Source organism: Acartia tonsa, chromosome 7 (genome assembly GCF_053477335.1).
Source record: "Acartia tonsa isolate MP-2025a chromosome 7, ASM5347733v1, whole genome shotgun sequence".
NCBI lineage: Eukaryota > Metazoa > Arthropoda > Copepoda > Calanoida > Acartiidae > Acartia > Acartia tonsa.
The window spans coordinates 29,108,330-29,132,896 of NC_137266.1; the positions used below are offsets into that span (position 1 = coordinate 29,108,330).

Consider the following 24,567-nt stretch of genomic DNA (forward strand, 5'->3'; position numbering starts at 1 on the left):
ACAGAATACTGCTCTCAGAGTAGCCACAGGCTGTCACATGATGTCAGACACTGACCACCTTCACTCAGAAACTAAGGTAATGCAGGTGCGCCAACATTGTGAAATGTTGAGCAAACAGTTTCTACTTGCAACGCAGAAATCGGGACACCCGAACAAGGTGGACCTAAATTCTCCCCCACCACCCAGGCAGATGAAACAAACCTTAAAGTCAAAATTTGGCAAGGAAGTCAAGAATATTTCTAGACCTAACCTGCCAGAGGCTGACTACAAGTCCAGGCTGAAAGTCATTCACACTAAATCCGTGAAGGACCTAATCAGCAGCACCACCAACAAGGTCTTAAATGCCCGCCCACCAGAGATCAGTAAAACTGAACGCGACCTCCCCAGAGCCACCAGATCAACTCTGGCACAACTGAGATCTGGATACAGTACTTATCTTAATAGTTACAAGGCCCGCATAGATAAGACTGGTTCCACAGTGGATAAATGCCCCAACTGTGACAGTTCCCACACAACATCACATTTATTCAACTGTCGACAAAACCCAACCAGCCTCACATCCAAGGATTTGTGGAAAAACCCGGTGAAAACTGCCAGATTTCTGAATCTGGCAACAGATGTTGATGATCACGGATAGAAGGGTCAGGGCTAAAAGAAGAAGAAGTAATTTTTGTACCTATATTATTTACTTTAAAATCTAATTTGAGAAAAAAGTTAAAATAATGTGTTTAATGTGTAGAAGATTCAAAATATTTTTGGTTTAAATTTTGGCTTTAGATACTTCTTGTGATTTGTAACCTTACAACTACTTAGGAACAAAACATATTGTCAAAAATTTGCAATTTTAATGAAGTGCCTTATCAGTAAAGCAAAGAGTTATCTTTATTTCATTATGTAAACTATTTAGTACAAAATATATCATTATTTTAGTATAGAAATTATTAGAAATAAAAATAATCCCAAAACTGTTGTTATTATAAAGTTTAAATTTCAGATGTAGAAAATACTATGACAAATTGTAAATAATACACAGATAACCATGGAGAAAGGTATGTTTCATGTTTATAAGTACAATATCTAAGGTGCTTTACCTCAAAGTGCCTTGCGGCCGTTGGGATAGACCCCACTTTTCCTGAAATAAATCGTGAGTAGAAGTTGTTTTCTTTGTTATATATGTGACAAATCATTCAATTAAAAAATGACATGTCAAAGATCATTAGTTAATATACGTATCTTACACCATAGATTCTTCATGCTATAGCTTTGTAATGTTTCTTATCTGTTTAAGAAAGCATTATATTGTATTGTATAATATAGCAATTGATAGTTATTAAAACTTTTATATGGGAATAACGAAGAGAATGTTTTTGTATCCCCCAAATTTTATGTTAGAATCTCGAGCTCGAATTTAATATTTGCCAACAATTTTGACTGCTCCTAAACTGCTTGTATTTATTACAGGTCTCTCCTGCAGGCTTTGCAATGTACAGATTACCAGCTATTTGGATATGGACGCTCATTCAGGTATAATCAGGATGGGAGGTGACATTGGACTGAAAATTATTCTGGTCCCAAAAGTTTGATAATCAAGCTCTCCTATTTGTCGGCTGAAAATCTTAGGGAGCACTATTGAATAAAAACTAGCAATGTCTAAATTTCCGTCAATAATTTTGATTGGGAGTGAACATTAATTTATCGTATAACATACAAGTTTATTAAAATTAATATCCTACATCATATTTTATTAGCGGCTACGCAAACACAAACACACAGACATCCTGTTACTTTAGTATAAGGAATGTTTTTTACAGGTAAAAATCATCGGAAAAGACAGTTTCAAGACTCTAAAAGGGAACAGCAGGAAGGAAAGGTAAAAGTATATTTTCTGTCAAATGTTTACCTTGGTATTTCATCATAATATTTATTGGATAGGATATACTTTCTATATATTTCTAAGTAGCTCATCAATGCATATATTTAAAATTTTTTTAAAACAAATATTGTTTTGTTGGAGAGTAGAACAGAACTGTAATAGTTCATGGAATTATAAGCAAAAAATGATTTACGGCAACATAAAATGCACAAAATACTGGTTATGCTTAAATGCACAAAATTTTAAATTTTTGCAAGTATTTTAAAGAAACCAATAAATTTTCGCTTGATTGCTCTTTTGATATAAGTGATATTCAATTTATTAGTTTAGCGAATATTTTGAAAAGTGTTAGATTAATTGCGCTACCAAGCAAGTTAGATATTTAGAAATTTGCTTTTTATCTTCGTGTGAATATTTTTAGGGTGTGTATATAAACCAACTGGGGGATCTGAAGCTTTCAAGTACTCAAGCTTATTTCTCTCAGGCAATTACACATTAAATGGAATGATTTGAAAAGGCAAAATTTTAAAAATTACACGAAGAAGACATTGATTTTATTTGGATGGGGGACGAAGATTACAAAGATTGGCTTACCCTTCTTTCCCTGTAAAATAGCTTTAAAATTGCATGGGGCTAATATAAAGCTTTCTTGGAATTTGTGTTTTAATTGGACCAGTCATTTATACATTCGGGTACTGTGGTAAAGAAATTTGTATTTAAATACAAAAAGTAATTCAAGGCATAAAACAATGAAAGTCGTAACTACTAAAAATTAAATATTTTTATTACAACTAGCGGTTGCTCTCCTTGAATTTAGGGGCTCTGTATTTGAAAGGTTAGATAAGTGCAGCAAAAATCATTCCAATACTAAAATGCAAAATCTAATAGCCTATAACCACCCCGGGACCTATTTAAAGCTCCCCATAATTGAAGAGCTTAAACAGTTCAGTAGTTATCTAAATCTTCAGTTATAGACAAAAAAACCTTACTACTTTTCATAATTGTATTTGATGTGACATGATAGTTTGGAACAATAACAAACATTTTCATTGGATGGGACAAAGCTAAACAGGAAAATTGATGCAAGAGATAAATTTTTTTAACATTTGTCATTGCGGCTTACAAGGATGAAGTCATAGTTTAATGACCATTGTCTGTAGGTCTTAACTGTGCATGGTAATGAGCTGTTCCTGTTTACGGGCTAAGGTATTCTAAAAACTAACTATTGATGTCACAAATTAAACATATCAGTATTGGTTATCATTTTAACGTATTTTTAGCAGATAAGTTTCTCTAATATAGTTAAAAATTTAATTGAAATACTGTTCAAACGCCTTGTTTGGTTTTTCTTAAATCAATATTCTTAAATCAGCTGATCTAGAGGTTTTAATATAGAGGCCTTACTGATAATGACTGACTTCAATTATAATGTGAAGGCATCAATTACTTACTACAATAAACAGGATAAGATGTATTCACTGATTATTGAATATGAAGAAGAGGCTTCTGTACAAAAAATACTTTCAAGGTAAATTTAAAAAAAAAGATTATGTTCATTAGTAGACACACATCAACTATCAAAATAAAAAAAAACCCAGCTTTTTTGTATTTTATGGGCCAGAATGTTTAAAATGATACGGGCGGTTTCTGTGTTTATTACCTACAAAGTTTTCATGATATACAATCATGGAAAGGAAGGGATTTTTTTGTTTATAATCTGTTGGTTCAAATGTTAGATGGATAATTAGAAGATAATTACCCCTTGGTTTAACTAGAGCTTACTCATTATTACTTCAAACGCAGCCCTAGCCTCAGTTTATTTTTTTCCATAATAAAAGGATTCTTTCCTAAATATAAGAAATATCATTTAAAGCGGTGACTTTGTAAGTTTGTATATATAAATATGTGTCTAATAGATATTTATAAATAGTAAAGTCCGATAAAATCCAAATATTTTTTCTAGGGATCTACGAAACAAACATTGGGTACCTGTAGTACCCGGAGAAAGGAAGCTCCACAGGGTGCGGGTCAGTGAGAGGAAGGTCTCGAACGCGAGACCTAGGTCCCCCAGTCCTCCTCCACCCCCTCAGATCTCATTTGGGTGAGTATTTTCTAAACAAGGATGGATATGTCCAGTTTTTTGTTTTGAAAAATTCAAGTTCAAGTCGGGCACACTTTTTTAAAAGCTAGCTGCTACGTCGCTAGAGGCCTCTAGGGGCTTTTGAAGTCAAGGTGTGGGGGGGGGATTTCTTTTGATATGGATGTGGTACTTTATCCCCAAAATAGTTAAAACCTTCCCTGGATCTTTGATAATCTACACTGTAGAGGAGAACCACATCGATTCAGCGGAAACAGAGATCCTTTGGGACAGATATACAGATCCTGTTACTTTTTTTATACTAGCGGCTTCGCTAGTATCTAGGGTCTTTGCCACAAGAGCTTTGATCAACCTAATTTTTCGTATTTTAGATTTAAAAGAAAAATTAAATTTTTTGGGGGGAGGATTTTTCATTTTTTTTTTGGGGGGGGGGGTTGGGGGTGTCTCACCCCCTATAAAATAGTTATAAACCTTCCCGGGACCTATGAGAAGCTACCCTGTAAAGGAGAACTCGATCGGTTCCGTGGTTAGCAAGATCCTTTTGTACAAACAAACAAACGGAGAGACAGACGGACATCGTTCTACTTTGTATTTTAGATAATAACTTATAGATTGAACTATGTTTAAGTCTTATTTATTTATTATTTATCTTTTTTAGGGAAATTCAAGTTTGTCTTTCTGTCCACACTGATATGGATGAACAGGTAAAATTCTGCAATAAAATCTCTCATTTTTATGCCTTTTAAAAAGGCATATAGTTTTCACTTCTTCCACCATTTAAAATATTTTTTACTGCTTCCTCATTATTTGGCTCTTGGGACTTCCAAAACAGTAGCCTCCAAAAAAAGTTTACTTTTGAGTGTGAGTGATTTCGTCACAAATTCGGATGTTACATATTATTACTTGGATCTTACATCAGATTTTTATGTTCTCTAATAAAGTGAAACACTATGCGCACTAAACCAATGAATTCCCCTGTCCACCCACTTTGCCCCATCCTCTCCTCTCCTACTGGATGAACGAGCTGACCAATAAATGAGTTCCATGTTAGCAAGCTAAATTGACTACAATTTTTCTCATGTCATAAAATCCTCGTATATTCTACATCCATTTGTTTGTATATCAAAATTTATGCCTATTTTTACCTTTTAAATATGATTAGGTACTTATTTAAATAAACTTTTGTTTCTAGATAGAAGAGATAATGCGTTTAACAGAATTGTGTGAAGAAGATATTGAAGAAAGAAATGCCATCTGTAAAAATATCAGGCATTTTTAAAATTTCTATTATTTAAATTAATTTACACGTTTTTGTCTTGCCATTTTTGAAAAATGCATTTGGTTTTATTTCTTCATCAAATAATTATTTTTTAATGCTTTCACGTCATTTGTTTGGCCCTAGAGACCTCCAACACAGTGATCTCTTAACAGCTTGACTTTCCTATTCCGCTACGCTTTGACAAAAAAATTTAAAACCCGGCATCTGAAAATTTTCTTTAAAGAAGATTATAATTAACTATACCTAGCATTAATGCACCTACACTACGCTTCCCTATGAAGCATAAACAGAGAAATTTAGCCTGAAGAAATATTTTTTAACTGTATTAATAACGGCAATTAATTTAATATAAACATTTAGACAAATAAAGGACAAATGTAGAAATATATCAAAGTCTAAAATTTCAGTAAAACATTTGCCATGAACGGATATCCAAATTGCGTTGTCTCTCCTTTTGGTTCAACTGTGAATGGTTTGGGCTTCCGCGGCTGTGATGTTGATATTTACCTGGATCTAGGTCAGTATGCTTTTAATGACAGAGATGTAAGGGTTAAGACAATGGCCGTTGAATTGATGTACTTCCCCAATGATGATACACAAAATAACCCCTTCTCTAGATTAGAACTAGTGGCTGAAACGTTTAAACACTCAATTTAATGAATCGACCATCAAAATTCACTAAGGTTCCAAAGTTGTAAAGGCAACGAATAAAAAAAACTTTATTTTAGGATTTTGGGGACTAAAATTGTCCCCTCTCTCTCTCTCTATCTGTTTCATAGAATATATGTGGATTGTGGATATTGACAGTGGAAAATTGTTGTCAATAGATTGCTAACATGGACATCCATTATTGGTCAGTTCGTTTATCCAGTAGGAAGGGAAGGGATTCGTTTTACAATTTCATTGTAGGAAGGGGGTGGATTCGCTTTACAATTTCATTGTTTAGTTAGGGGAATATTAGTTGTGAGCCACTTTTTAACACATTTAAGTTTTTTTTTGAAGTTTATTTTACGCAATAAAAGTCTTAACTGTAGGTATATGTTTAAAAATCTGTTATAAATTGTCTAAAGTCATTTTTGCGTATTTAGGTGAGAAACCCACGAATTCAATCCCATCTGGTCCAGTGGATTTTACTAGCGACGAAAATCCACTCATGTTAGCCGATGAAGGCTACGATGACAGCTTTAACCAGCAGCAACCAAATGGCAGCTCGAATGACCAATCCGTTAGCGGCAAGCAGTCGACGTCTTCAAGCAAAGAAAGTCAAGTAAAGAAAGTAAGATTGGCTGCTCAACTTCTTAGGAAAGAATTATAAATATTATTTTATATTAAATTGACCATTATGCGATAAAACTTACTCATACTTTTAAATAGGTATAGACAAACTGCCATATCCTTAAGTTTAGCATACAAGTTTTAAAGGAGAACCATATCGGTCCACCATTTAACGATATCCTTCTGTACAAACCCACAGACACTTAGACAAACATCCAGTTACTTTTATATAAGAATTACCTAATATGAATATTTATTTTCTTGAATCAGACACATACCTCATTGCTCCAGAATTCATCCTATCACTGGAGCTAGAGTGCCTATAGGTAAACTTAATTTTTTAAATCAAAACTTTTCTATAATTAGAGTCAGTTCGTACGTTTTTAGGTCTTTAAGTCCCTTACGGATAGCTCTTATCGTTATTTTGGTAGGTTAGAATTGTCCAATCGATTTAAAACTTGGCATAGTGATTCTTGTAATAGTTAGGTACATTTAAAACATGTTGATTTTACAGCTTTTAAAGATAAAAGAGTACAATAATTTTTCTTAATCAGGAGACGTTTTATTTGTGCGAGTTAATTCTTCTTGTTTTTTTAGATGTAATTTTGACTTATTATATTTTTAGTGAAATTTATCCATCGGCGTACAGGAATCAACTGTGATATGTCTTTCAAGAACAGGGCCAGTGTTCTCAACTCAGAATATATAAGGTATAGCAATTTTAAGATTAAAGTGTAGCTACTCTATGATTAAGGTACGTCGTTAGTACGTCCATCTATTAAAGGGAACTACCTTACAGCAGTGATGTCAAGCATTTTATTTGCGTTTTACTAGGTTTCTGTAAAATATATATAGTGAAATAACAAGAATGGTATTTTTGACAATGTACATATTCTTTTGGAGCGTGTGATGATATTTTTGCCATGATTTTTTATACACATTGAACTCAATAAAACATTTAACATCGTTTGACAAAAATCGCTTAGGTAAAATTTTTTTTTTAGGTTTTGTACAGAAATGGATCATAGAATACGACCTTTAATGATGGCAATCAGACTAGTTTTTAAAAGGTAATTAATCTTTAATTTTTTAACAAAGATGACCACTTCCATAAGTAGTGAACCACAAAAAATATGGGTAGAATAGACAAAAGGACAAAGATTGTCAGCAGTCATGAAAAAGATACACGGAAGAGAGAAAATGTGCTATAAATAGAAAATCACGAAACCTTTCAACAAGTATATATTTATGTCCTTAGCCTGACCGTTACATCGAAGTTGCTAGATGGAAGTATCTCCACCAAAAAATCAGCAGCTTGTCTTAGAATGCAAGCGAGAATATCACATTTCCATAATAGCGTTTTGGACTGACTGACTGACGGATGAACAAACAGTCAAAGTGAATAATAGAGTAGCTTTGCTTCGCCATTATAAGACAGTTTTACTCAAAAAAAATAGCAGTAATGTGTTCATTTAATTGTCTATTTAGATACGATATGGCAGGGGGAGGGGGTGGAGCCAAAATCTCCAACTACGCCCTGACAATGATGATTATAGTGTATCTACAACAGCTGGAAAAACCTCTGCTCCACCCACTACATGTGCTTCAACAGTTCATAGGTACTGGTAGCCTTTGATATTACCTCTTTAGGACGGAATTTTATTTCATCACATCAAACCCTAGAGTATTATCCACTTGTAATGGGATGCGATCCTCTAACGACCACCATAGGATATAAGGTTAGGTTAGATCCAAACTTTTGATTGCACGATCTTTGTCATGAAGTCCAAACTGTGCATAGGCCAAGGCATATGATTAAACCTACTTTTATTTATAGTATTAGGCCCCTTATTTAGAAGCAGAAAAGGGAATAGTCCCTTTCGTGGCAACGCTCCTTAAGGGGCGATTCGTCGTAGTTTTAAAATGCCTTTTTAGAGGTTATTTTAGGTTAGGTTAGGTTTTATTGGGTGAGGTGATTGCCTCGCAGGGTTAGAGCCCCCCGCAGGGGCTAGAAATAGGATAAAAGCTACTGTGAAAAATACGAAGAATCGCCCCTTAAGGTGCGTTACCACGAAAGGGACTAAACCCGCAGAAAATACTACTTTAACGTCACTAGTATGACGTGGTGGGGGCCAGACTCGAACCCGACACTTCCCCAAAAGCAGGCTGTCACGTTGTCATGCCGCGGTTTAGAGAAATTCTCCAAGAGAAAAGTGTGGTAGTTAAAAAAATACCCAAAACCACCCCTACATATTGATAAAGTTTTACTAAAAAGTATAAACCACTCGAACCAGCAAATGCTGATATTTTAAGCTTCATAGCATAAACCATACTACTTCATATTCCAGAATATTAAAACATTTGATTTTTTTATTAAGCTTTTTTTAAACTTTGCGTTTTTAGATGGCGAGCCTGAATTAGTGGATGGATGGAATTTTTCATTCTGCGCAGATATCTCTAAACTACCTCCATTGCCTGTCAACAAACAAGGTTAGTAGATCAGCTACTTTACAATTATAGTAGTTAGTCAGTTTTGGAATGATTCTATGATTGGTATCCAATGCTTTTCATACAGATTTTTTTTGTACTTGTCTTGGCATGACTTTGATTATTACTTAAACAAACTAACTACACTGCACTAATAGATTAAAAACAGACAATTAGAAAGTTATAAATGATTAAAGAGGGGTTTTAATTGAAAAATATAGGCTTAGATTTCTGAAATTAAATGTCAGGGATAAATATTTCCTGATAATCTTCTGACAGTCTTTACGTTCTTGTAAGGTAGCTTAACACACAAAGTATTACTTCATTTTTATCTTAAGTAGTAATAGAAAATGAGTAGGGGGGAGATGATTTGAAAAAAAAACTGTTCCAATCCTGAACTTTAAGAATCTGGCATTTTACTATTATCTTTAAGTAAAGACTTTCAGAAATTGAAAAACATTTTTAGGGGGGTATGCTCAGGAATTAAACAAATTATGTAGGTTTGCTTTTCTTCTTATGGGCGTGCCTCTGGTCATCTAAAATAAGAAAATTTGAAATGGACATAATATTATAGTACAATAAGGCAGTGAAATATACTGAATATCATTCCATTCATACTTCGATATAATCTTAAAGACTTTTATGTATAGGTATTTTGAAGCCTTCTATTTTCCCGATTTAAACTTTCAAATTTTTGAGAAATATTTTTTTAGGCTTATTTGAATTGTTCTGCGGATTTTTCAAGTTTTATTCAGAAATTGATCTCAACTCCAAGTTTCTTTCTCCCTTTCTGGGTAAAGTCATTGACAGGTATAGTATTTACAGGATAGAGGATTGGAATGTAGAAAATGTTTTTGTTAAACTTTGGGGACTTATAAAAAGCCCGTTGTCTCCTCTCTTTCTGAGTATTCTTCATTTATTTTACTATATATAAAATAAATATCAGGTATGTCTTGAAAGAAAGGTTGCCAGAAGAATATTCTGGCCGTCCAGAGTTCCTAAGACCTGAAGGACTACTGCTGGACAAGTTCATCTGTCTTCAGGTTCTATTTAGTTTTCTATTTAAAGATAAAACATTGATGAAAGGCAATAGGATGCGGTTTCCCATGAAGTGTATTTGAGCACAGAAATATCCCCCCCCCCCCCCCACATTTTTATCCATTATTATATTTTTTGGTACGTTTAATTTTTAAATTAAGGTATTGTTTGGTTACGTTTGGTACTTGGTAGCCAAGCAATCTTAGTGCACCTTAGATATAAAGGGTGAGCAAAAAAAAATGCGTAGATTTTTAAAATTCAAATTGCACAGCTTGTGTTGATAGTAGAAAAATGTTACGCATACCATTAGAACCGATAAGAAGTCTATTTTTTGGAAATATAAGAACGATTCCTCTGCTACGTAGAGTTAGGGAGCTACATGTTAAAATGTCCCAACTGACTTAAAACTTGACTTGCGAGTAAATTTTGGGACATTTTACCACCTAGCACCTAGATTGTTTGTAGCACAGGAACCGTTCTTGTAGTTCCAAAAAATACAGTTCATAGCGGTTCTAACGGTATGCGTAACATTTTTCTACCATTAACACAAGACGCGCAATTTGAATTTTAAAAATGTACGCACGTCTTTTTGCAAGAATTATTGTCTAATATTTACTAATATACTCGCAAGTCAAGTTTTGAGTCAGTTGGGACATTTTTAACGTAGCTCCGTAACTATACGTAGCAGAGGAATCGTTCTTATATTTCCAAAAAATAGACTTCTTTTCGGTTCTAATGGTATGCGTAACATTTTTCTACTATTAACACAAGCCCCGCTATTGGAATTTTAAAAATCTACGCATTTTTTTTTGCTCACCCTTTAGGTCACGAAGGGTTAGGGGCTTGGCATTTTAGATATATGAATTTAATTTAATTTAATCAGGATAATGTTCAGCTCCACTGTGGTAGAATTTTGAACATGTCAGCATTTTCATCTTCTTTCTGGTTCGGGTTGTATTTCTCGCCATATCCAACGGTCATACAGATTTTTAAACAGATTCAGGTTACTAGCAGACTTTATATTGTGGGGAAGAGAGTTCCATTTGTCAATAACTCTAATTGAAAAAAAGTTTTTGCGAAAATCTGAATTAAATCTGGGCTTCTTCAGATTCAAATTGTCAGCTCCAAGTCTTGTTTGGTGGGCAGGTTGTTGAAACTTGTGGAAAAACATTTCTGCATTGACATTGTCATAGATTGATAATATTTTCCACACTTGGATCATGTCTCCACGCTCACGTCTGTCTTCTAGTGACTGTAACTTTAGTTCTTTAAGCCTAGCTTCATAAGAGTTACCTTGAAGTCCAGAGACCATTTTAACGGCTTTTTCTTGTACTTTTTCTAGTATTTTTTTGTCTTGTTCAAGCCAGGGTGACCATGCTTGAACACAGTATTCAAGGTGAGGACGCACATATTGCTTGTAAAGCTTGATCCAGGTAACTCTGTCTCTATATGAAACTGCTCTAGACATCTGTCCTAAAACTGAACTGGCTTTGTTGGCAGCTTTTTGACACTGAACTGATGGTTTCAGAGAGTTTGAAATCCAAACACCAACATCTTTTTCTTCGTTGACATTTTCAAGGACAGTACCAGAGGGTGCATAGCCATTCATGGTATAATGTGTTTTATTGTTACTTCTACCAAAATGAAGAACTTTACACTTGTCAGGATTAAACTGCATTTGCCATGTATCAGCCCAAATTAGTAAATTGTTTAGATCTTTTTGAAGTTGAGCAGTTGATTCTTCATTCACAATTATTTTTCCACACTTTGTATCATCTGCAAACTTGTACAAAATGGAATTGGTTTCATCTAATGACTGATCAAGATCATTAATAAAAATAATGAATAGGAGAGGGCCAAGTACCGAGCCCTGTGGAACTCCAGAGATCACCAGGATCCATTCTGACATTTCACCATTTAGTACAACTCTTTGCATACGTTTATTCAGCCAATTTTTTATCCAGTTAACAGTTTTTTCATTTATTCCTGCAGCTTTAATCTTCAACAAAAGTCGTTTTATTGGTACCTTATCAAACGCTTTAGAAAAGTCAAGGTACACCATATCTATATTTTGCCCAGAGTCAACAGCTTTTGTTAGATTCTCGAGATATTCAAGTAGATTTGTCAAGCAGGATCTTTTCTTTCTGAAGCCATGTTGAGAATTTTTTATTATTTTGTTGCTTTCCAAATATTCTGTCATGTCATCTTTAATAATTGATTCCATCAGCTTGCATACAATAGAAGTTAGGGAAACTGGACGATAACTAGATGCTTTGCATTTTTTCCCTTTTTTAAAAATAGGAGTAACATTGGCATTCTTCCAATCAGAGGGTGTTTCTCCAGTGTTGTAAGATTTTTGAAATAGCAAGCTAAGTGGAAGTGAAAGTTCATCAACAAATGTAATTAATGTTTTTGCAGTTATGCCATCCGGTCCAGGAGCAGAAAAGGGTTTTAAATTTTTTATTTTCACTTTGACCTTTTCTGGTGTAAAAGTAACATCTGCCATTTGAACTCCAACTTGAACAGGTTCTGGATTTGGTATATTTTCAGAATTTTCTTCAGTGAAAACAGACCCAAAGAAACTGTTTAATGTTTTAGCCATGTCAATATCTTCAGTAATTTCCTTTCCAGAATCATCCTTAAGTGGGCCAACAGTTTCTTTGTTCGAAGTTTTAGTTTTCATGTAGGAATAAAACTTCTTAGGATTTTTGGTGGATTCTCCAGCCAGTCTTCTTTCAAAGTTTTTTTTTGAATTCCTAATTTTATTTTTCAGTTTCTTTTCTGCTTCTTCATATCTGGCATAGTCATTCAAGTTCTTAGAAGCTTTGTATTTTTTCCATAGCCGCTGTTTCCTTTTATAAAAAGCAGCAGTTTCTTTGTCAAACCATTGAGGGTTTCTCGTATTTTTAAGCTGTTTTGTAGGAACATACTTTTCTTTTAGGTTTGATAAAACATTTTTAAATTTATTCCAGGCTTCTTCAGTAGAAACTTGACTAAAATTCTCGTTCCAATCATAATTTCTAAGCTCAGTCTTCATTGTTATAAGATCAGCTTTACTCCAGTCATCCACATATCTTTGTTTATCTTTTTGTTTAACACCTGTCATAACTTCAACTTTAATGGCTTTGTGGTCACTTTTTCCAATAAATCCGCAGTCTTCAATATCAGCTATAAGGTTGGCATTGGATGTTAAAACTAAATCCAGAGTAGAGCCAGATGAATGTGTCGGAAAATTGACCATTTGAGTAAAAAAATTATCATTTGCAGCATCTAGGAATAATTTTGCTTGATCCCCTTTGGCTGATAAATTCTTCCAGTCAATATCTCTGTAATTGAAATCACCAATAAAAATTGAGTGACCATTTGCTGAGCTTAATAGATTAATCAAACTATCATTATTTAACTTTACATTATCACAGTTATAGAGTTTATGTGGTCTGTAAACTAGGTATAAATTAGTATCACAAACATTTTTTTTCATTTTTCACTTTTACATGAATGTACTGATTGAAATTGCAAGAGTTTTGAACTTCACATACTGTAAGACTAGTTTTAGCATATACAAGTAGTCCTCCACCAATTCCAGCACTGGTGTCAGCTCTGTCATATCTTGATAAAATTTGGTAGTTGTCAATAACAATTTCATTGTTTGAAATGGCATCATTTATCCAAGGGGGGGGAGTGTTGTTGTTTTTTAGTGCTCCGTAGGCACTTTAAGAAGACACCGAATAATTTATTTTCAACATAATTTACAAGAAACATATCTTAATTGAAAATTTTTTGATTTGAATCATTTTTACAACGAATATGTAGAAAGGGGTGAGGGGGGGAATTGGAATTTTCTCAGAATATTTGTACATTTTACATTTTTGATTAAATGGCAGTTAGAATTGAGTGTGAAAGGTTCCCTTAGCAATTAAAACAAACAAAGATATTTTTATTATGTTTTAGGACCCATTTGAGTTGACATTCAATATGTGCAGGAATCTGCCTGAAAGAGGATATAGAACTCTTGTTGCTTTATTTCATCAAGTCTTTAATACCTGTAAACTACTTAAAGGTAAACTGTTATGGATTTTATTCGGACATCTTTCAAAGTCATGGAAGGTCTTCAACAATAGATTTATTTGCCATTAATCTTTATCAAATTATCACTCGCCACATTATAAAATTTTTTTAAAAAATTTTGCTCTCTAGTCTCTACTCTTTAGGGAAGCATGAATTCGACCGCCATTGTTCTCCCCCTGTAAAAAGGTTTTTAAACCCCTTTTCTCTATACAGATTGGGAAACCTACATTGTAATATACCTATTTATTTGGAGTAGAACTTTGTTGGGAAAGAACGGGATTTTTTTGAAGATTATTTTAAGAATTAACTTATTTTTAGAGTCGCCATGCCCTGGTGGGTTCAACAAGTTGCTGAATCTAGAGATTGTTCCAGACGAGAATATTGAACTTCCTGATCCCATGCAGGTGGTCTCAATTTGTAAAGTCACCTATAATCAGGGAGGGAGGAGATATTGGGTTGTTTGTTACACTAGTCCCCAAAGTATTATAATAAAGTTTTCTCATTCGTTGCGTCATCAATTTTGGGGACTGACTTTTACTTAATTTTGAAAAGTAGTTTTCTAGTAGTGAGAAGGGGTAGTTTTGTGTATCATCATTGGGCATATACATCTATTTATCATCCATTGTCTTATCCCTTTAGATCCCTGCCTATAATTCAAGCAAAGCTTTTAAATGAAACATTTCTATAAATCTTGGGCTACCATCTATTTTATGAGTAGCTTGTTTGCAGCTGTGGATTGTCGTCTAACTAGCTGTTGCGGCTGAACGATAGTCTAGACGTCTTTAGTTTAATTTTAATTATATTGCTTTTGTAAACTGGCGGCTATGACTTATTATCCTTGATTCGGTTTGGTAATAAATTTTTCGATTGAAACATATACTACCTAAACTCTTTAGATCTATCTACTTTAAACCTGGCTTGCATTATATGATTATTTTTCAATAACAGAACAATTTTTGAGGTTTTTGACGGTACAAATGTGTACATGGCTTTTCTATTGCCTGACATCTCAGAAGTGACGCTTCAGAAACATTTAGATATTTTTACTACAGACATTCAGGTGAACTTCTTAGATTACTGCATTATTACTTACTGACAAATCGTAGAACAGACAATTCCCACGAATATTAAGATTAAAAATAAAAACTGGTTATAATCTTAGAACTTTTCATTTTCATATCCGCGGAAAGTTCTACAAAGTTATACAAATATTAAAAGTCATTTTGTCCCATTTAGGAAAAAGCTGCCTCAACTGACAGTATTGAAATGACAATAGACGACAACACTTTAGCCAAAGATACAACTGAAAACAAGGATAACACCATGCAAGAGGAGAGTCAGAATACAGAGCTGGCTAAAGATGTAGCAAAAGGTGAAAAATAATAACAATATAAGAAAAATAGCTTAAAACCACCTCATAACTTAGATATTAAAATAGCCTAAAATTATTCCAGAACCTATGTGAATATGACCCTTAAATGAAGAACTCAATCAGTTTTGTGGTTAGCTACAAACATAAAAACCTTACTATTACCTGTTTCTTTAATTGGTGGATAATGAAAGTTACAAAAAAATTCTTTTTTTCTAGAACAAAAGAAGAAGAAAATAGAAGTACTGATCTCAATAATTTTCTGTAAATGTCTTCAATTTATGTCGGTAAGCCAGCATTTAATTCATCAATTATTAATAAGTTAAAAATGGTTATATTATTACTTACAAAGTGAAACCTGCAGCGGGCTAAAATAACGATTCCCCCTTCCACCCCCTTAACCACACCCCCTTCCATCCTACTGAATGAACGAACTGACCAACAAACGAGTTTTATGTTAGCAAGATAAATTGACAAAAATTTTTCTTCTGTAATAAAATCCACGTATATTCTACGAATAATAGATTTATAGAATAGATGTATAAACAGATTACTAAATGCTTTTCAATTGCAAGGACCTAAAATTTTGCAGACGAAAAATAATTTCATTAAACTTTGCTTTCTAAATTCAGCTGTTTCATGCTTTCTTTACCTTTTTGAAATAAATAGGACAATTTTAATAAAAAATTGTCATTTCTGTGTAAACTTCAGTGAAGTCTTTAAAACTACCATTATCAATTTCTCACAACTAGGCTCCTTCTATAAAATTATATTCATAATTATCTTTTCCGCTTTACACTACTGCATTTTTAAATCCAGTTATTTGTGATTAACCAAACATTTTTTCTAATAATGTGAATATTTTCTTGCAAATCATAATTATCAAGTTTTTAGTGACATCTAGTGACAAATATAGAACTAATATATTGCAGATGTTCCTAAATTTAATTTTTGCCTGAATTTACATTGTTTTCAATTATTTTTCTGTAAATGGTTGAACTCTCCCTGAGGTGTGGCAAATTAACTATGTCCTTATTTCAAGTAATTAGGTTATTGTCAGTTTTATGAGATCAATAGATAATTTTTAAAATATTTTTCAACAAATGAAAATGCAAAACAAATTTAACTAGATAAAAATGCATAAATCATTATAACTCATACATAGATGTCCAAGTAAAGGGGTAAAGGGGTGTTTACCCCTTTAGACTTTGAAACCTCTTATTTTAAACCTAATTTTTTTTTTAAATACGTTAGATTACCCTCTTGAACATATGGAACCCCACATTCAAAGTAAAAAGCTTGGGCGTCCTTGAGTTCACATTAGTTTATAATTTGCTTTATGTTCTTTTGCCGGCACCCAGCTATATTTACATTTTTGAAAGATTCAGCTGAAACCAAAGACCCAACCCATTGACGGTACAAGGCCCTTGAAAAAGGAAAAGGATTACACAGCTATTTATCACTCTATATATATTACTTTAATCTACGAATCTATTCTACATCCATTGTATTAAAAATGTTCATGTAATAAAATAAACAATCATACATGTATTGTATATATCAGAGGATTGATTTAGAAAGCACCTTATTAAATTAATTTTAGGCCAAAGAATATGAGGATAAGAAAACATGTTCCAAAACTAAAGACCAAGGTAAAGGTAGTTTGAAATCCACATGTATGTTATTCAAATGTTTGAAGTATATGCATTTTTTTACCTATCAATTATACGTTATACGGGCGAGGATCCTGATCATAACACTTCAAGTCCAACAACCTAGGCTAACTTAGGGAAGCCAAATCTATCGTTTTCTGTCCAATTATCCGGAGTATTAGGTTAAGTAACAGACAACCAACTCTTTGATTGCACGACCTTATTTAGTTCTGGCGCAGTGTTGAGCCGAGATTCGAACTCATAACCTCGTATGTATAGGGATGAGATTATTAATAAATGAAACCATTAAGGAGAGAATCGAACCATATGCTATATTTGGATAATATTCTGCTTAAATATTTGTAAAATTCATTATTTATGTATTCCCAGATGGATCCCAAAGAAGCAATGAAGACGAATTGTGTCAGCCTGATGAAAAGGTACAAATTTGAACCTTATTTTATTATTTTTAATGTTGAAATTCTATTGTGAAATACCTAAACAATTTAAAATTTTAGTTGTGAAGTTACTTTATAAGTGTTAGGGTCTGTCTGACTGTCTTCAAAAAAGCATGGATGGGCCGATTTTTATTAACATTGCTGATATTTCACTCTCCACTATTATACCACCTCTTCCACTTTTCTCATTTAATTTTTTCCCCTTTGTTTCTTTTCTCTTTTTCTTTTCTTTAACTTTGTCTAACTCTCAATGTTTGTTTTGCTTATCATTTCAAACAGCTTCGCTAGTATTGGGCATAATTGTAATTATTTGATTTTTGTTTTTCAGAGAACCAAACTGGATTTATCTATTGAAAAACCAAAGGATTCTTTTTTACCACTAAATCCACAAAATAATGTAAGTATTTTTCACTAAACATATTTCCTATTTCAAATTTTATTGTGATCTAATTTAAAATACCGCGAACAACATTTGTGTTTTTGGATTGGCTTAAACAAATGGTTTAATAACTAGTTTTTTATCGTCTCGTATTATAGAAATGTACAATTATAAGAAAAAATTTGTTTTGCTAGCCCCGAGATGCCGTAGGTACGAGTTAACATAACTGGTTTCAATATTATAATTGTACATTTTTATATTCGTAGAAAACTGGATATAATACGATTCGATACATGTTTAATCAGTATGGCTTAAAATCGGCTTTAATTCAGCGGATATTAATCGGCTTCGAAGCCATACTGGAAAATAATTTAGGAGTGGGTGGTGTACCATCACGTCTGGGCAGGAAGAAAGAGATTCCATGCAGAGGTTTATGCTATGAAAGAAGATCTCTCCGTATTAGAGGTACATAACAAGGATAACAAGTTCTTGAAGTAGCGAAGAATAAAATATCAAAAAGAGCTAAACAGACGGGCGAACAAAATGAAGAAAAATTTAGTACAAAGAGGGACGGGCTAAGAAAACTGGTTTTAATTTATTGATTTTTATTTTTATATTCGTTGAAAACTGCATATAATACGATGCTATACATAATTTTTCAGTATGGCTGAGAACCGGTCCTAATCCACCGGAAATAAATCGGTTTCGAAGCCATACTCGACAATATTTTTTCCTTCTTAAGGTCTGATGTAATAATTAAAATAACATATAATTCTAATTTAGAAAGAGATGCATATAACTGATGAACAGCGTAGCAAATACACACCCATGTTAGACCTACCTCCTGACATTATTTTCAAACATCACGTCAAAATTTATCAGGTACATGGACGTCCAAGGGAGAGGGGGGGGGGGTGTAGTCTTCTTTTTTCGAAAACTAACATATGGGGTCAATATTTCCCAGTATGGCTTCGAAACCGATTAATATCCACTGAATTAGATACGGTTACCAGCCATACTGAAAAATCATGCTGTATTGTATGGTATTATATCATTATCCAGTTTTCTATGAATTTTAAAAATCTTAAGAATAAAACCAGTTTTGTTAGACCGTTCATTTGTCATCTCAGGGCAAAAAGAACTGGGTATAATATTTTTATTTTTACATTTTATATCCGCGGAAAGCTGTTTATTTATTACGATGCGATAAATAACTATACCTACTAAGATTCAAGTAGCAAACAATACTTACAACACATTTATGGAATTTCATAGCATATTATTTAGGGGGGGGGGGGAGGGGAGTTCTGACACATTTGCGTAAACCTGGTGTATGGGCTTTATCTTTGGACTGAGAAGATAGGTTATTAGGGATAAAATCATTCTTATATGATGGATTTACCCCAGATTTAAGATTTTTTGGATAGGCCTCCAGGTATCGGAGCTCCAGGCCTCCAGGTGGTCTCTGTACAGGTAAAAATTAAAAATAAGATTTTTTTTTGAAGAGTTAGAGTTTAACTTATCAAACAAAATATGCTTCTTTTTGATTGTTATTCACATATTTGAAGAAAAAACATACATATTTTGTCTCATAAGCTGACATCTAACTCTTTATAAAAATTTTTTTTTTCATTTTTACCTGTACAGAGACCACCTGGAGGCCTGGAGCTCCGGAACCTGGAGTCCTATCCAAAAAATCTTAAATCTGGGGGAAATTCATCATATAAGAATGATTTTATCCCTAATAACCTATCCTCTCAGTCTAAAGATAAAGCCTATACACCAGGTTTACGCAAATGTGTCAGAACTTCCCCCCACCCCTTATTGACTTTTCATGCTTTCTTCCTTTATTTATAGAATCACATGTGCCTTGGGTTAGAAATGGTACAATCCAGGAAAAAGCTGTATGAAAATCTATTCACGTGGCTAAGGTAAATGTTATCTTAGAAGATCAGTTTAACTTCATATATATTGTAGACAGTTGACTGCGGATACGTAATCATTAATATGTATTACGGCCGTCCCACCCCCCCCCCCCCCCCCCTCCAGTGCCATGGGTTGAGAAAACGTAGGATTGTAAAAGAAAAGGCTGTAAATCAGCTATCTCCTACCGATTTCTTTGTTTTTTTTCTCTCGCTATATCGACATTTTTGAATAATTTGGGACAAAATTTCCTAATTTGGCGAAAAAAGGCAAAACATAATTTCGGTGGGTCAGGCCGTCGATTCTTCACAGTTCTACATTGTTCTTAATTAAAGCAACTGCCATGCCAAAATTTTAGCGTTCTAATCCTGTTTATAGTCTCAGAACCAGGGTTGTCATATTGGGCATTTTTTTCGATAACGGGCCGTCCATTTGGCCAAAAGGGTTTTGGCGCCCAAAAGTGGTTTTGGGCACCCTTTTTGAGCAAATGACGTAAAAAGCATATAAAAAAGGATATAAAATAGCCTAAAACAATACCGAGACTTAATATTAGAAATAATATAGTTTTTAACCTTCCGGGACCTATGAGAAGCTACCCTGTTAAGGAAAACCCGATCGGTTCAGCGGTTAGCGATATCCTTTGGTACAATCTGCCCAAAAGGACGCGATAAAGGGCAGCCCAAAAGCGCCCGCCCGATATGACAACCCTGCTCAGAACACGTACCTTTACTGGAATAGATTAACAAATTCTGCAATCATTTTAATTTTAGGTCATATCTTCCTGAACTAATGAAGAGTCTCTAGGAAACAAGTGGAGAAATATTTTTCAATTTATTATAATTTTCATTTCTATTTTTTGTGATATACTTTTAAGTTATTTTGTTCATGTTTTTGTACCATCATTTAGTTTGATATAATTTTTTTTACATAAATTACAGTGTTTCATGTTTTTTTTAAAGCAATAAATCGTTTGTTTTCTCTGAACCCTTATTTTTTTACTGGTAGCGAATCTACTCTAATGTTAACTTCTCTTCGTACATCATTGCAAATAAATGCACAATTCTTCCTCTGTAAAAAAATATATACCTACTGTTAAATATGATTAAAAAACACGCAACCTCTCATTGTTATTTAGTATTACTCTTATGAACAGAGAGGGAGATTCAATAATATAATTGGATTTAGATCATGTAGGATATATTTCCAGTATGGTTTCAAAACCGATTAATATTTTAATATTACAGAATTTCCACGAATATTTAAATTAAAATCCTAAAATTTTGTTAGCCAAGAACCCCATGGGCTTAACAAAACTGGTTTTAATCATTTAACTTTTCATATAATATTCGTGGACAATTTTCTGTAATACGATGCTAAACATGATTTTTCTTGATGGCTAAGAACCGGTTCTAACCCAGCGGATATCAATCGGTTTCGAAACCATACTAGACTAATACTTGTCAACTGGTGTCTCTACTCCTGTACAATCATTATCTAACTTACAAAGTTACACGTACATGTGTTTCAAAAAGAGATAAATGTACATAAGTTAAACAATGACTTTTTTTATGCTGAAGTTGCGAAACAACATCAAATTAACATTTTTTTTTAAATATCTCATTATATCCTGTTATATAAAGTAGTAAGTTTAAGGAAGTATTACATATGTTTAAGTAAGGTTTTAGACTATTTTAAATAATGTTGTAACCTTCTTGCCCCTCGAAAATAGGTGGATAAAAAATCATATGGCGATGAAAGAATCTTTTATAATTTGGGAAAAAATGTGTTTTATATTAATCTAAGGACTTCTCCTTCTGACTCTTTTTGCCACTGACAGACAGATAATAACCTACTGATAGAGTATCTGCGCAACTAGAAAGGTTCATTATTTCGTTGAATTCTTTTTCATCAAATTAAATTTCTATTTAAAAAGTTTCAAGTGTCCCTACTACCAGGGAGGGTGGGGATATTCGGCTGTTTATTACACTAGTCCCCAAAGTTCTATAATAATGGTTTCTTCGTCAGCTTAACAGCTTTGGAAACTTTTACTGATTTTTGATTGGTTGGTTCATTAAAATGAGTATCCAAACGTTTCAATCACTAACTGTAATCTACAGAAGGATTAATTTTGGGGATCTACATCAGTTTATCGGTCATTGTCTTATCCCTTTAGATCCCTGCCCTCCTCTCAAGAGTCTTTAACATATTTTCCGTGTATACCATTGTAGGTGTGCAAGCTCTTCCGCACATTCATATCCATTTTTAAACCTTGACAGCATATTTATATAACAACACAAACTTCAAACTATCATTTCCCATTTTGCTTCACTGTCATCATTTTACACTTGCTCTGATTTATTCACGAATATATGAAACAATGAAGTTGTGAAATTGTGCGGAAGTGAATATTTTCTGCCATTGAACATTTAAATCTTAAGAATTGAACCTACTCTAAGCTGTATTTTTATATTAAATGGTTGGCTGGTTGGTAATTTTCTGTGTGTCAAGAAAGAATTTAATTTTTTCATATGAGTAGAGCAACTTGGTTATTTGTTCATCGGTTGTGTGACAATTAGAAGCCAATTAGTCATGTAAATGTTAACAAAAAAGCGTAAAGTAACAGACAAGAAAAGCATACTTATTTATTAGAATCCATGAAATATATATAAACAATAAATTTCAGACCCACTAATATAACGTAGAAAGAGACAAATATTTTGAATTTTAGAGTATTTTCGCTGCTAGAAAATGTTTTTTCTTATACTTTTTTTCATAAAAGTAATTTACTTATTTTTTCACAATACAATTTCTTATCCATGAATGCTTACTTTCTATTGGTCGGAGAATTTCGGAGGCTCCTCCCACATAGAATCTCCGAGAATAGAGGACAGACTCCGACAAAGTTTAAAGGTCTCAAAAATGGCTGTGTTATTTTACAGCTTTTTAGCAGACTTTCACAGGGATCTCAAGGATAAGGCAATAGCCAATAAATCAATGTACATTCGCAATGATGATACACAAAATTACCCTTTCTGTAGATTAAATCTAATGGTTGAAACGTTTGGACGCTTAACTAAACTTAAAGTTGCAAGGCCAACAAATAAGAAAATGTTATTTTAAGTCATTGGAACTAGTGCAATAAACAGGTCAATGTCCCCTCCCTCCCTGAGACTTATTTTATATACATACATTATACTGTCATCTTAAGAATTAATAGGTAAACCTTACTTAAACTTCCCTTAAAAAGCATAACAGTTGAAAAAATATTACGAAAAATATTCTGCTTATTTGATCATGCTAATTTTAACTGTGAGATTTTATGGTTAACTTAGAAATTTATTGCTTATCTTCTTTGAACAGTATAATTTAAAGATCTAAAGTTAAAATATTTCTATTTTCGACAGTATGACCTTATCATAGCGTTTGATACTATGAAACCTATAAATTTTAAACATTATACGTTTATGAAATCCCTTTACTCGTATTATGTCAATTTTATAGAAAAATTAAATTGAAAATTTTCCACGCTAGGAATGAAAGAGAGGGGAAAGGGTTAATAAAATGAAATTCTTGGGCTTAGAAAAGCAAAATGACAAATAAAAAAAGTCCAATGTGTAAAACATAAATTGTTCTATCTCAATCTGTAAGTAATTAAGTTTTAAACAAGGACAATTACGTCTATGATAGTAGCCATGCCCTGATTCGTGAAAATATGAGGTTAAAATCTCAGAGAGCTTCAGAAAGAAAAAAAAATATGATTTAAAAGTTGCTTCATTTCGAAAAATCTGGAATATTAAAAGTTGGAGCATACCGTAAATGGAAGTATGATTCACATGAAAAAAGTGTTACAATTTTATCATGTTTTTTTTTATAGAAATCATTAATTTCCGAGGGCAGGTACTTAAAAAAATTAGCTGCACCATCCCCGTACCTATCTCTGTATTAAATGTAGCTGTCAAATGTGTAAAATTAAATCTATAATTCATCTCTGTATTGAGACTAGGTAGGATCAATTCAAGAATATCGGACCATCTCAAACATAAAAATAGGAAATAAGTTGTCTTCAGGAATAATTGTGTAGCACAACAATTACAAATTAGAAACATTGACAGGTTAAAAAAGAACAGTAAATTAGTATACAGAGTAAATACAGTAAATTGTCTAAGTTTGTATATAATATGTAATAATTTGTAAAACTGCAAATGATAAAATATGACCTATATTTTTCTCTTTAAAGATTCTCTTTAAACACCTCCCCCGTTTTATACAGTGTGTTTTTTTATAAGCACTTTTTTGAAAGCAATTTTACCCCACTTATAGTTATCAGAATTTAATGATTAATGGCTTATTTTCTTCGTTTTTTAAGGGAAATTATGAAACAACCAAAAAAATTACAGTTTTTGTTGAAAAAGTACAGTAAAGTTGAAAATTAAAAACTTAGGTGTCAACATCTAAAAATGGTTTTAGCGCATTTTTCTTATGCTCAAAATTGGATTTTCAGTAGTCGACTTTGGGGGGTCAGTACTTTCTCCCTGATTGAGATATGGCCTTCAAACTTTGACCTATTCTAGTACATGTCCCCAATAGAATCTGTATAAATTTATAGCTCTATATCTCAACTTTGAAGCGTTTTGCAGCCATTCTTGCAAAAGGTAGAATATTTGAACA

General features: G+C 33.0%; 1 protein-coding gene across 4 annotated transcripts; it reads left to right on the top strand.

The window, feature by feature from the left end:
• Window positions 1-988: 988 nt before the first annotated feature.
• Window positions 989-20,883, top strand: LOC145325211 (speckle targeted PIP5K1A-regulated poly(A) polymerase-like). Of its 4 annotated transcripts, none has more exons than XM_080168102.1 (30): window positions 989-1,049; window positions 1,462-1,542; window positions 1,812-1,870; window positions 2,295-2,357; window positions 2,898-2,938; window positions 3,330-3,401; window positions 3,837-3,974; window positions 4,630-4,675; window positions 5,164-5,240; window positions 5,658-5,767; window positions 6,339-6,553; window positions 6,797-6,851; window positions 7,151-7,235; window positions 7,530-7,595; window positions 8,014-8,144; window positions 8,929-9,015; window positions 9,726-9,822; window positions 9,959-10,055; window positions 14,002-14,110; window positions 14,437-14,522; window positions 15,080-15,178; window positions 15,355-15,490; window positions 15,707-15,774; window positions 17,091-17,139; window positions 17,530-17,579; window positions 17,926-17,994; window positions 18,352-18,441; window positions 18,760-18,858; window positions 19,834-19,907; window positions 20,670-20,883. In XM_080168102.1, the coding sequence occupies exons 1-30, from the start codon at window positions 1,040-1,042 to the stop codon at window positions 20,701-20,703; spliced, it is 2,493 nt and encodes an 830-aa protein (XP_080024228.1). In that variant the 5' UTR covers window positions 989-1,039; the 3' UTR covers window positions 20,704-20,883. The 4 variants fall into 4 exon arrangements, with proteins under 4 accessions (XP_080024228.1, XP_080024227.1, XP_080024229.1 ...); XM_080168101.1 differs by having other exon boundaries at window positions 6,339-6,550; window positions 6,794-6,851; XM_080168103.1 differs by lacking the exon at window positions 1,462-1,542 and having other exon boundaries at window positions 993-1,049; window positions 6,339-6,550; window positions 6,794-6,851.
• The last annotated feature ends 3,684 nt before the right edge of the window (window positions 20,884-24,567 follow it).

Excerpts from the sequence above, each read along its gene's own strand:
- LOC145325211 (XM_080168102.1), top strand. Across the intron at positions 6,852-7,150 it reads TGGAGCTAGAGTGCCTATAG|TGAAATTTATCCATCGGCGT; the intron begins GTAAACTTAATT and ends TTATATTTTTAG. Across the intron at positions 18,859-19,833 it reads ATCACGTCAAAATTTATCAG|AATCACATGTGCCTTGGGTT; the intron begins GTACATGGACGT and ends CTTTATTTATAG.